The 12,191-nt window shown below is 35.3% G+C and overlaps 2 protein-coding genes across 6 annotated transcripts; both read right to left on the bottom strand.

Annotated features, from left to right (window-relative positions):
* On the bottom strand, positions 1 to 4,367 carry LOC105107508 (SAP30-binding protein-like). 5 transcript variants are annotated; one of them, XR_838899.1, is made up of 9 exons: positions 3,931 to 4,367; positions 3,783 to 3,819; positions 2,991 to 3,229; positions 2,166 to 2,367; positions 1,402 to 1,536; positions 1,203 to 1,294; positions 993 to 1,111; positions 230 to 367; positions 1 to 139 (listed from the first exon to the last, which is right to left on the bottom strand). XR_838899.1 is itself a non-coding variant. In XM_011001454.1 (9 exons), exons 1-8 carry the CDS (start codon positions 4,264 to 4,266, stop codon positions 772 to 774), a joined length of 1,224 nt encoding a protein of 407 aa, XP_010999756.1. In that variant the 5' UTR covers positions 4,267 to 4,367; the 3' UTR covers positions 1 to 367; positions 738 to 771. The 5 variants fall into 5 exon arrangements, 4 of the variants coding, with proteins under 4 accessions (XP_010999756.1, XP_010999755.1, XP_010999753.1 ...); XM_011001454.1 differs by adding an exon at positions 738 to 835 and having other exon boundaries at positions 1 to 367; XM_011001453.1 differs by adding an exon at positions 758 to 835 and having other exon boundaries at positions 1 to 367.
* A 3,097-nt stretch (positions 4,368 to 7,464) lies between these two features.
* Positions 7,465 to 10,833, bottom strand: LOC105107507 (probable LRR receptor-like serine/threonine-protein kinase At2g24230). The gene is made up of 2 exons (XM_011001450.1): positions 9,140 to 10,833; positions 7,465 to 8,491 (listed from the first exon to the last, which is right to left on the bottom strand). The coding sequence occupies exons 1-2, from the start codon at positions 10,527 to 10,529 to the stop codon at positions 7,854 to 7,856; spliced, it is 2,028 nt and encodes a 675-aa protein (XP_010999752.1). The 5' UTR covers positions 10,530 to 10,833; the 3' UTR covers positions 7,465 to 7,853.
* Positions 10,834 to 12,191: the final 1,358 nt, after the last annotated feature.

Genomic DNA, 12,191 nt, shown 5'->3' with positions numbered 1-12,191 from the left:
AAGAAAAAGAAAGCCAACGAGGCTGGGCGTGTTTTATAACCATGGTTGCTCCCTGCAAAAACCAGTCAGCTAATCACATACACGTGCACAGCAAGCAGAAGAGGTCGACCTCATGCTATAAGCTATATTACACTTCAAGCTGAAAATTACAAAATTTAGCTTTTAGTTGCAATTAAATACAATTTCTTTTATAAAAATTAGCATGTTAACAAGAACAAAGCAATGTTGCCTAGAGCAATTTTGTCCATTCCCAAAATGGTATATATCCTGAATTCATTGCAGAAGCGTATGACAAAATGCTCAAGATCTTCTTTCCAACTTCCTTTCTCCGGATCTTCTTTCTTCTGCCTCTCGCCGTTTCTGCTGCCTGCTACATGAAAATGGATCAGTATGCATCATCAATTTATTAAACTTCGAAGTTGGTCAACAAAGAAAGTTCTTGTCAGTTCGTAAACCTGCGCATTGCCCCTGTACTTCTTTTACGTATAATGTATACAATGACAACAATCTGGGGACCATAGTAAGGTTTTTGAATAGACAAAAAGCATCCTGATCCCCAAGTCACATAACTGGAGTATTTAGTGGCTGATTGGTAAGTATTTAGAATCCTGTCATGATCGTCCTTATTCTTAAAGAGGTCCAAAGAATTCGATTCTTCTTTATTTTTCGTTTTCCTGAAATATTTAAGTAATACATCTTTCTCAAAGTAACCAAACAGAACATTATAAATTTCCCACCACAAATTTACAGCTCATACCAAACTTTTAATCTTCATACCAAACCCACCAGAAAACTCACTCCCGTGGAAGGGCTGGCTGTCCTTCTAATCCAATTACTAGATATGCACAACAACCACAGCAATCCTAATCACCTCATTACTGTGATCATATCAAAGCACTTAAACAGAAACTCAAGGGCATAGAAGGACGGGGAAAGGTGCTCAAAAAAGTATGAGCATGAATAAATTGTTCAAAGGATCTAACAGAACTCACACAAAACCTGTGTATCCAGAACCAACATTAGCTGCAGATAATAGTGCTGCTTGAGCTGCCGCTGCTGCAGCTAAAGAATCCTGTCCACCAGTTAGTAAATTCCTTCCATCACCATCCACCTGAAAGCAAACAAAATAGTCAAAATGGTAGTTCCTCAGCATCAGCGCAATCATAAGGTTGCATATATGAGCAACATGCAGAGATGATAACCTTATCCCATTTTGACTTCTTGTTCTGTCTAACCTCAAGAGGAGCTGCATCAGCTGCATTTGAAGATGGACGCATCCCACTAGCAGTGAAAACTGAAACATCAGAAAAATCAGCTGAGGGAGACCATTATAAAATACAACATTGAGGGGAAAATTATCTCATAAAGTCGATGACTACAGTCACAGAAACTTTTTAGGACCTGGAATAGGCATACTGAACTTTGCTGGAGGTACAACCACTCCAGGCTGAATCCCCCCCATAACACGTTCGACCTTTGTACTTCTCTTCGACTCTCGCTCCTTCCTCTCCCTTTCACGCCTCATGCCAACCTCTGCTTTACAAATATACTAAAGGTCATTGCCAGGAAATTATATTCAATGGAAAGACAACTCTATTTGCAAAAAATTAGGGCTTCAAATGACTTTGAAAAACAACCAGACACTAGAGAAATCGATTCAGCAATGCAAGCTTTTCAATCCCAAATAAAGGCATACTGCAGGCCCTAATCTGAATAAATCTTCAGCCAAGCCAGAAAACCAAGTCTATTTGTTTATCAGGGAAAAACACAAACTTAAATATCCAACATTTGCAAGGAAAAAAATACAAAATTCCATGAAATGTTAGGTTTTGTTATTTGAGTCTTGTGGCTGATGTATGAAAAGGTTATGGCAAGCAGGGTACATATTAAAGTGTGACATCATATATAACGCAAAATATTATGTCGGGTGTGATGAACTGTAAGAAAGAATCAGAGGCCTGTGACCAGTCCCTTCCTATTACCAATGAATCACATCCCTGGTATCAAAATAAGTGCAGACTTTCCGTTTAAGTCATAAGCTCCAGTTAAAACACATGATCTTCATAACTAACCAAATTACAAGTGAACTTAAAGGAACCCCAAACCCATATTCGAAAATCCAAGTCAAAGACAGTAATGGGACTGTGGAAAGAAACAGCAATAACCTAGCTCAAGATAGTAGTCACTTTGGTCATATCCATGAGGGTCAAATACATCTTTCCTGAAGCAAGATCCTATCTCATCAATAACTTGATACCTCACAGCATGCAGTAAGAAGTCAGGGTTCCTATAATCCTTCTTATTGCAGACTTCTGAGTTGAAGCTTCTCCCAATTTTCTTCAAAGCAAGAAATTTATCAATTTTTCTCTGCAAATAACACAGTATGAAGAGGGGAAAATCTGTTAAGAGCATGTACAATGTGCTACATATTGTAATCACAAACCAATCATATTAAGCTACGTCATCTGAATACATGAAAGACAGTTCATTTTATGTTCCAAAAAATATCATGCATTCTTAATTTTGGGAAAGAACCATGATTCAACCAAGGCATTTTCTAACATAACTCACAGCAGCAAAACAACAAAGGAACTAAACGAGGATTGTCTAAGATTACTCATGGTAACCAAACTGTAAAATGCAATCCAAATTACTTAAGCCAAAAAAGATCTGTGGGAATAATTTCAGAAAATGAAGAATAGTTCTGTGAGGCAATACTCTGCAATAGTTTCAGATTTTAAAGTGAAAAATACCAATGTCCTTCTAAAGGACCAGATTTTTAATCAAAATGTACTGAGGATCAATGAGTAATAATAGCATCCTAATCAGAATATTCCCAACTCAACCCTGCTCAAGAAAAAAAATCTCCAGAAAAACAAAAGGCATATATTTTGTAAAAATGGGTGTATATAGTAAACAAAGTTGACAAAAGCACCAGAGATAGCAAAGTTATAAAGCACTTATTGACAGCAGAAATGAAAGAAACTTGCTTGCAACTCCTCCAGGCACTTCTCTTTTGGTGGTGGAGGAAGAAATTTATCAAATGGATTAACACCCTCTGCAGGAACCTCATTAGCACCTTCAGTGTTGACAGCTTCTGATTCATTAGTGGTATCATTTATTTCATCAAGCTGTGATGGTCCTAAATTTTCAAATGATTGTGGAGTTGCTTGAAAACTGGGAGATAAAAAATGAGCAGTTCCTGGAGAAGATTTTTCTTGGATAACACCTGTTACAAACAAATTTAACTAATGATCAGCATGAGCATTCTAACTAAGAAACAATGAGAACCTTGATTTGTCTCATTTCGTTGTAATTGCATGCATATTTCAAAAAAGTGGTCAAACAAAGATACAACATGAGAAGGAGCTTTTTGTTGCCCGCAGATGCATTCATTCATCTTACAGTCAGTTTCTGAGAACACTTGTCAACAACACTTGTATTCAAAGCAAAATAGCATTAAATCATAAGCAACGTAAGAGGAAACCACTAACTTAAAAAATAATTTGTCCTATTAAGTCTATATTCAATAATAACTAACCTAACTCCTCTAGAACCATCATAAATATGTTTTTCAATCTGCATGCCACTTGACCATCACAGATGTTCAACACAAATAATACAAATTCACATTTACAACAAGCAAAATCATATTTAAAACAAACTGCATAACAACACGCAAACAATGGGGGAACAAACTCTAATGGTTTATTAAGAAAAAAATGGTTAAAATTGATCCATGAATCCATACATAAATAGATAAAAAGATGAGCAACGCCTACCATTGACACTTTGAAGCTTCTCTTCAAACTCCACTTCCTACAAAAGTGACAACCCAATTAATCCGGAACAAAAGCAAACAGCATACGAAAATTAACAAAGAGAGCAGTACATTGACATACAATTAAAAAAAATAAACAAAGGAATTACCTCGGGTTCAGGGGACATAGCAACTTCACCGTGGCCATAATCAACAATAGCAAGTGTCCCTCCTCTATTACTTCTTTTTGTTTCCAAATTAATAGTCCCTCCTTGCTGCTGCGGCTTCAAAAGCCGTAAAATTCCTCCTTTGGGAGTTGAATTTCTACAATAGGTAGCTGCTTCTGCTTCGGTAGCCATGGCGTTATCATCCTTCAGAGCATCTTCCTCCATGTCGTTATGTGGTTGTTGGTAATGGAGATCTTCCATTTCTTCATCGTCTTCTTCGTCGTCGTTGTACATTGAGAGTAATGCGATTCCTTCTAATTGTTTCTTTCTGGACGCCATGACTGCAATTCTAGGGTTAGGGTTTCTTCAATTTTGTTAAAAGAGGAAGATATTAATAAAGTTGGGATATTTGCATTTTGTATAAAACATGACTAGCGGCACGGGCTATGCCGTGGGTTGAAGGGTAAAAAATATATTTGTGGATTATTAACGTGTCTTATAAAAAATTTTAATTATGAATTAAATGATATTTTAAAATAATATTATCATAAAAAATTAATTAATTTAAATTAATTTGGATTAATTTATGAAATTAATAAGAATAATTTAAAAAAATTGAAAAGATCAATTCATTGAAGGATAAAATCCATAAAAAGAATTTCATAATTTTTTTATTTAATTATATAACAATAAAATGTATAATAATTTTTTATATATAATATTTTTTAAAAATAAAAATCTATGGTAAACACATAATGCTAAGATAACAAATATAGATGATTGATAACAAATAATAAAATTACATCCTTTAAAGTTTGAGTTAAATAAAAAAAAATATTAATAACAAATAGTGAAATTATATAATAGTTTTTAAAATTAAGGGATAAAAACAATATAAAAATAAATAAATAAATAATAGTTTGTATGCTAATAAATTAATTCGTTAAACTTATAATATTAATTATAGATTTAATTGGACTTAATAATTTTTTATTAATTTTTTAATTTAAATATAAAATAATAAAACTAAAATATAGACTAAAAAAACCTAAGCATGTAGGCTTTGTGGCCTAATATTTATGAGCATTAAAGAAATAGTTTAGGAATATTTACCTGTCTTTTTTTATTTTGTTTTTAAAGGGGTAGTTATTTTTATTTTTTATTTTAATATATTTTTAAATAAAAAAGAAATGCATGAATAAAAAAGTAGGTTTTTGATTAAAAATACATTTTTTTCTTTTTTAGTTCAAATCATTACAATTTTCATGAATATATATATTTTTATTACTGTTTCTTTTGCTAATAAGAAAACCATTTTGTCGTAAAAAAAAAAACTTGCATTAATCAGAAAAAAACAGTTTAATGAAAAACATATATTTTTTTAATATGATTTTATTCATTATCTTGCCAACAAATATTTATTTTTATTATGAAATTATCTTTACAGCGTAGAAACAACGAGCAACTATGCTAGTCTAGACTAAAAGCTAGGCCGTCTAGATTGGTACGAAGGTTGCATGCTGCTAAGAAGATTACATTAGGCATTAAGAAATTAAAACAACACAAGAACATTGCTATATATACCACCTCTGTAACTAATATTTGTGAGATTGTGATTAATCTAAGAGCCAGATGGGCATATAGCTAGGGCAAGCTGACCTGAGGGCCGGGAATGACTGGTGAGGGTCTCCCGCCGACCTCGGAAGAGCTCTAGTCTGGTATCCATCGATCGCGCATCACTCACCATAATACATATATCACTGAATCGTCTCTTGCTATTCTCAAGATAAAGAACGATGCAAAGAATTATCGTTTAAGTTTCTCTGTCAGTTTTCCCCAGATTTGATTGCGTATCTAGTCTATACGTAACATGAATTTGTAACTTTCGAAATTAATGTTCTGGCTGAAATAGAATACTAATCAGTTCGAGAAGAAAGTTTGTCCCGATCTATGTCTGCTGGTAACCAGAAAATAAATCCAGATGCATTGTCTAATTGTTGTATATACAGAAAATAAAAGAAACCATATGGTTAAACTAAGATCAATATCAACTCCACGCTTGTAACTTTCTTCCAAGTCCCAAGATCAAGGCAAGGCATTATATTGTTTCTGTACAATAAAGATCTGGTGATGGATGCCCATCACTGTCTCCTTTCACTTTCTTACAGAATATATACCTAGCAGATGGTCGACGAGAAGAAATATTTCTCAGAGTGAAGTTGCTTTTGCTTTAGTTTTCCAGCCCTTTGATGATGATGATGATTGCTTGTCGCTTAACGCATATACTTCCAACCGACTTTTCGAAAACGCCTAACTTTCGAAGATTCAGTGATCTGACCGATGAGTTTGCGCAACAGCTATTTGCATTGGACTACCATTCTTCGTATTCTGAGAGTGATCACGTTAGGGATATGTATCTTTCTCCTTTTTTCCTTTTTTCCCGACCGAAGAACATGCGAGTCTTGGGGTGTTTTGCTATTTTTTATTTATTTTTTATATCAAATTATTTATGTTGGTATTTTTAAAAAATAAAAAAATATTTTAATATTTTTCCGAGCAAAACACATTTTAAAATACAATATCCATCTTGCGCTGTAATAGACAATTAAAACTATACAAAAGGGTAACCCTCCTAGTTACATTACAAAATTATTAAATAAACTAAGATTATTAGATTTCGAATTCATTTTATTAAAGAAAGCTATAGATACAAAACAGCTTATGAAAATTAAAGGCAGTCCTCCCTCTTTTTTTGCCTCTGTATTGCAACACAGTTACTTTGGCTTTGGAAGCATCCCTGTGGATGCTTCTTAGCTAGAAAACATGAGAATTAATGTTAAATTATGCTGAGTTATGTCGATAAATTTAGTCTCAAGAACTCCTCTAAATCGCTGATGGATGTTGATTGAAAGCTTCAATTTCTACTGATTAAAAGGACTCGAACCACTCCACTCATGCGCACTGAATAATTCATCTAAAATGTCGCTAGCTAGTACAAGAGCACAACATAACATGATTGATTCTCTGATTGTGAAAGGAACAGTCGACGACGGGATTGGCTTCTGTTGAGTGGACAAAAACCGCCATCAGAATTGAAATTTCCTTGCTTGTTACAATTTCTGCCCCCTATATATGACAGCCACTGTTATGTTCGCCGCCTCAAACATGATTCTTCTTGGCTAAAGATCACAAGAAGAACACACGTAACTGAAAATAGACGTGCATGGTCACGGAGCATCCATCTCTCCCTCTTTCCGTTAGCAAAAACAAAAAGGAAAATCCATATCAAAAGACGCAAAAGAAAAATAGAAAACAATTAAAGATCGAATAAAGGGAAGAAAGAAATACAATAAAAGAAAAGGTCCGATAAGAATTGAAAAGAAGAGGAGATTAAAGGCTTATTATAGTTTAAGAAGGTAATGTTTGAAATGGTTGTAATTATTGTTTTTAAAAGCATTTTTTAATATATTAAAATAATATTTTTTATTTTTTAAAATCTATTTTTAAAACAACATAAAATTATAAAAAAATAATTTAAAAAATGCTTTTCAAATACAAAATCAAATACACTTTAAATGGGATTACCTAGCATCTCTTTACCTTCCGTTCTTACCCTACCTCCACATCCTTTTGTTCCTCTTTTTTTTTTTTTCACTTTTCTTTTGAGACCTTTTTCTTTTCCTTTAAGTTTTTGTCTATAGATGACAAAATTAAATAAATCACACAAAAAGCTAATAAATCTTGAGAGACAGCCAACAGGACACGGTCTCTTGCAAATTAGCTTAAAGTCCGACCCCGTTTCGCTTCGTAGCACGTGCACATCACTTCGCAATTCAGCCAGTCAAAAAGCGCCACTGCAGCATGTTGGCCTCGTAGTTATCCTATGCGCGCGAGGTAATATTTCAACCAGACTCCGGTGACTCAACTCAACACGGATGTATGTCTTTGAGCAAACCCAAGACTTGCTGCATGGTGGGCCTCTTCTCAGGCAGCTCAGCCGTACAGAGGTACCCAACTCGGAGGCACTCAACCATCTCGCTTGCTGAGTCGCCGCCGAGTCTCAGCCTTGAGTCAATCGCGTCACCACCACGACCCTCTCTCACTAGCCTCCTCACCCACTCCACATTCTCTCCACTCCCTTGTTCGCCCGTCATTAACTCTATCAACACAACCCCGAAACAATACACGTCATTCTCAAACCCACAATCTTTGCTATCCAAACCGACACTTCTGTTCTTTTGGCCAACGTTTCGAAGTCCAAAATCGGCAACCCGGGGTTCCATGGAATCAGACAGGAGGATGTTGGACGCGACGAGGTGGCCATGAATGGATCCCGCGTGGTGGAGATAGGCAACACCACGAGCCACCCCGACGGCAATTCGGTGGCGTGTGAGCCAGTTAGTTTTTTCTTCAGGAGAAGCAATGTGGGACCCGTGGATGTTTTGATTCTCCCACGTGTCAGCGCTCCAGTCCTCCAAGTTGGTTTTGAGTGTGGGCAGCTCGTGGAGCCAACGGTGGAGATCTCCGTTGAACATGAATTCGTGCAGTACGAGCTTCTCTTTACCTGGTATAAAAAATTATAAACAAAGGAGAGAGAGATGGAGAATTAAAACATTAAGTTTAATATTAAAACAAAGAGTTAAATGTTTTTAAAAAATATTTTTTATTTAAAAATATATTAAAATATTTTTTTAATTTTTTTATATTACCATATTAAAACACATAAAAAAACTAAAAAAAATATTAAAATTATTCTAAAACAAACACTCTTCTAAAAATAAAAGTTACACTATCAATTAGTTCTGAACAAAACAAAAACTCAAGCATATTTCCATCAAGATTCTTGGGTGTCCAAGGATATAATAATACATTTTTTAAAGAAAAGCACATTTACAAACTCGGTGCGAAACAGGCACGAAGACTCTCCGGAGTGGCAAAGACCCCCTGGCAGACGCACAGACATGGAGAAGAGAAACAGGTGCCAGTTTTCAAAATATTTGGCACGAATCAGGGAACTTACAAAAAAATTAATCACGAACTTCTAAATTTGTAATCATAGTTATCTGCTAGATTTTAAACTGACAGGGGCTCCAGTATAAACAACTACTTGCCAAATTCTGAAGTCTGAACCCTAGAATTTAATGACAGCCCGGGAGACCATTAGAGAGATAGCCACAGATTTATCAAAGATGGTAATAAGTAGAAATATTACCTGCGATGCAGTACCCACATAGTGGCAAGAGGTTGGGGTGTTTCAGTTTGGAAAAATCTTCAAAAATAGCAACTGCATCACGATGATGAAGGTCCCTCGCATTCTCCAAAACCTTGATCGCCACGTGGAGGTCTCCTGGTAGGACAGCCCTGTAGAGGGGTCCGCACCTGCCCTCTGCTAGGAGAGAGTCTTTGCCAAATTGTGAGGTGGCAGCAATCAAGTCCTTGAAAGTCAAGTTCATCAATGGCTTAGATGACATGATCACTGGTGCTGATGTTGGCTCCTTAATGTCTGCCACCCATGATGAACCTGACTCCGTTTCAAAGCTGAACGGCCCTGATTTGTCCATCTTGAATGTGAATTGGACTGGCTTAGAGATTGCCCATTTGTTTCTTTTTGCAATCTTTCGCCTTCTGTGCATGCAGAAGACGCAAACAGCAATCGAAACAAAGAGGAATGCTGATGTCGATGAGACACTAATGATCATAGTTTTGGCTTTTGATTTGGACCTTGCTTTTTTGGCGTGTAAGTAAACTGGTGGGTATTTTTTTATGGTTCCCTCGTGAGGCTGGGGTTGTGGCTTCATGGTGGGATTAGTTGGGGTTTCTGAGGTGTTGAAAATCAAACTACCACCATGACTAAAAGCAGATTTTCCAAAATTGTTGTATTCGTCATAGCCAACAAGCCCTGAGAAGTTGTTTAGTGAAACATTCAAGAACTCAAGGCCATCTAATGGAGGGAAATCAGAAGGGAATTTACCATTCATGGTGTTGTTTGAGACATCCAGATACTTCAATGATTGGAGACCAGAAATGACTGTTATGTTGCCTGAAATGCTGCAGCTTGAGATGTTTAGAGACTCTAGCTTGGTCAAGTTAGCGAACCCGGAAGGCAAAGAACCTAAATCATTGTGAGAGATATCAAGAACCTCTAGATTCCCAAAACCAGAGACTTCAACCAAGCTGGTGAACCTGTTGGTTGAGAGATTGAGAACTTTAAGCATTGATATAGATGAGCCATTAATACCAGACCCAACGCTCCCTCCAAGCCCATTCTTAGACAGATTGACTTCACGCAGGCTCTTTATAGACCAAAACCAAGCTGGCACCCGACCCTGAAGTGAATTGCTGGAGAGATCAATTGTGTGCAGTTGGGACATGTTCTTGAGATACTTCCAAGAAATGCTTCCACTCAAGTTTCTTGAAGGAAGTCTTATTTCTGTTATAGAAGGATGAGAACAGTTTGAAGCAGGACCAGCAAGTTGAAACCAGGAAGGGTTGAAGCCAGAGACAGAGCTAAAAGCCTTCGAGACCAGTTCTTGGTCTGTGCTGTTGCATGTAGATTCTACAAACACAAACAGTGAAAAGACAAGCAAAAACCTGCAAAACATGGCTTCACAGCATCAAGTGACAACCCCTGTCACTTCTATTTTCCATACAAGAGAGGGGGCAAAAGAGAACTAGAGAGAATGAGATGTCAAGAAAGAAGGCTAGGCTGAGGTTCCTCTCTTGATTTTGTTGGGTTTTTTTTAATGGAGAAGGGAGAAGAGAGAAGGTCGAGTCTCTTTGTTAAAGCATAAAATGAAGTCCGAAAATTCCCCGGTTAGTGACGTGGTGCTTGCTGAAGAAATGTTATTTAAAGTGGCATATTTACACATAAACAGTAAATCCTGCGATTTTCGAGGTTCAAGCGGCATTGCTTAATATTTCGGTCCAATTATGGTTTCTATTTGTATAATATTATTATATGTTACTGTACCAGTTAGAGTATAGTAGGAGGAAATAGCAGTAGACCTGTGGCAGACTAGGTCATGGTTGACTCTCTTTCCTGCAGCAACCTCCTTGATAAATTTGACAAGTATGGTGCCATAGGTTAGAGGCACTTGATACCTTGATATGCAGCTATATGAGCCTATCAGATAAATCTCGATCATTGATAATGTGTTGGGTTGCCTGCCAAGGGACCCACTCTAGTATTTTGTACATATAGAGGGAGGCCCCACAACTAAGGAATTTTAAAAATGAAAAGGAGGGTTAACGCGTATTCTCCATACCCGGCTATTTGACCCAAATTCAGATTATTTTATTTTTTAATAAGAAATAAATATGTAAGGTTTTTTCAACTATTTTCCATTAAATATTAAAAAGTTTGTGTATAAATATAATTATATAAATCAAGAATTATTTGTGTTAGATAAAAAAATAATTTGAGCACTAATCTATCATTTGAGATAAAGTTAAAAAAAAAAGTAGCATTTTAGATAAACTTTTCTAAATAAATAAATTTTATTAATTTTAAAATTATTTTTTATGATTGAAATCGGTCTTAGTTAAGGTTTTTTTTCTTTATCACTAGAATCTGAATTTTCTCACTTCCAAATCAATAACTAAAACATAAAAAAATAAAACATTTTATATTAAAATGAGATTTTAGAAAATATTTAAGGGCTAAAAAGTATTTTATTTGAAAACCAGGAGAACTAAAGTGATTTTTTATTAAATTTTAAAATGATTATTTATTTTTATTTTTTTTACAATAGTTTTTTATTTAATATTGTACTCGGTGAATAAATTTGAATCAATTACTATTTAATTTTTTCTAAAAAAACATGCAATTGATTAAAAAAAAGGTTTGATGATCATAATAAAAAAAAAATAAAAAAACTTGAACAGTAAATCTACAATGAGACCTGAGAGAACCAGCAATAATTTTTGCTGCAGTAAATATTCTCCAACTTCGCATAGTGTTTTCTTGAATAATAATTAATTAGCAATTTTGAAGTGTGGTTAGCGTTACTTGGGGCCGCGATATTGCAGGTTTCACCTCCATCAAAAGGAGAGAAGCTTATGGCATGGCATCTTTTGTGAATAATAATTCATGCCCTGGATTTGATCATGTGTTCTCTGTCTTATAATGCTTGTTTCGTAACCTCCTGTTTTTAGCTGATTCTTTCTTCCATGATCACCATGCATGCATGTTATGCAAAGCTTCTTAATTTCATCTTCTTCAAATATTCAACTTACTTTTATATTATTTTCTATCAAAGCATGTA

Source organism: Populus euphratica, unplaced genomic scaffold (genome assembly GCF_000495115.2).
Source record: "Populus euphratica unplaced genomic scaffold, PopEup_1.0 scaffold162.1, whole genome shotgun sequence".
Taxonomy (NCBI): Eukaryota; Viridiplantae; Streptophyta; class Magnoliopsida; order Malpighiales; family Salicaceae; genus Populus; species Populus euphratica.
Note: the sequence above shows the minus strand (reverse complement) of the source record. Positions and strands in the feature narration are given on the sequence as shown.

What these genes read in the sequence shown, in the direction of transcription:
- LOC105107508 (XM_011001451.1), bottom strand. Translation starts at nt 4,266, where the DNA reads ATGGCGTCCAGAAAGAAACAATTAGAAGGAATCGCATTACTCTCAATG. An exon ending in CTATGTCCCCTGAACCCGAG is followed by an intron (nt 3,820 to 3,930) that starts GTAATTCCTTTG and finishes TCACTTTTGTAG; the next exon opens with GAAGTGGAGTTTGAAGAGAA. An exon ending in AGTGCCTGGAGGAGTTGCAA is followed by an intron (nt 2,368 to 2,990) that starts GCAAGTTTCTTT and finishes TGTTATTTGCAG; the next exon opens with AGAAAAATTGATAAATTTCT.
- LOC105107507 (XM_011001450.1), bottom strand. Translation starts at nt 10,529, where the DNA reads ATGTTTTGCAGGTTTTTGCTTGTCTTTTCACTGTTTGTGTTTGTAGAA. An exon ending in ATGTGGGTACTGCATCGCAG is followed by an intron (nt 8,492 to 9,139) that starts GTAATATTTCTA and finishes TTTTTATACCAG; the next exon opens with GTAAAGAGAAGCTCGTACTG.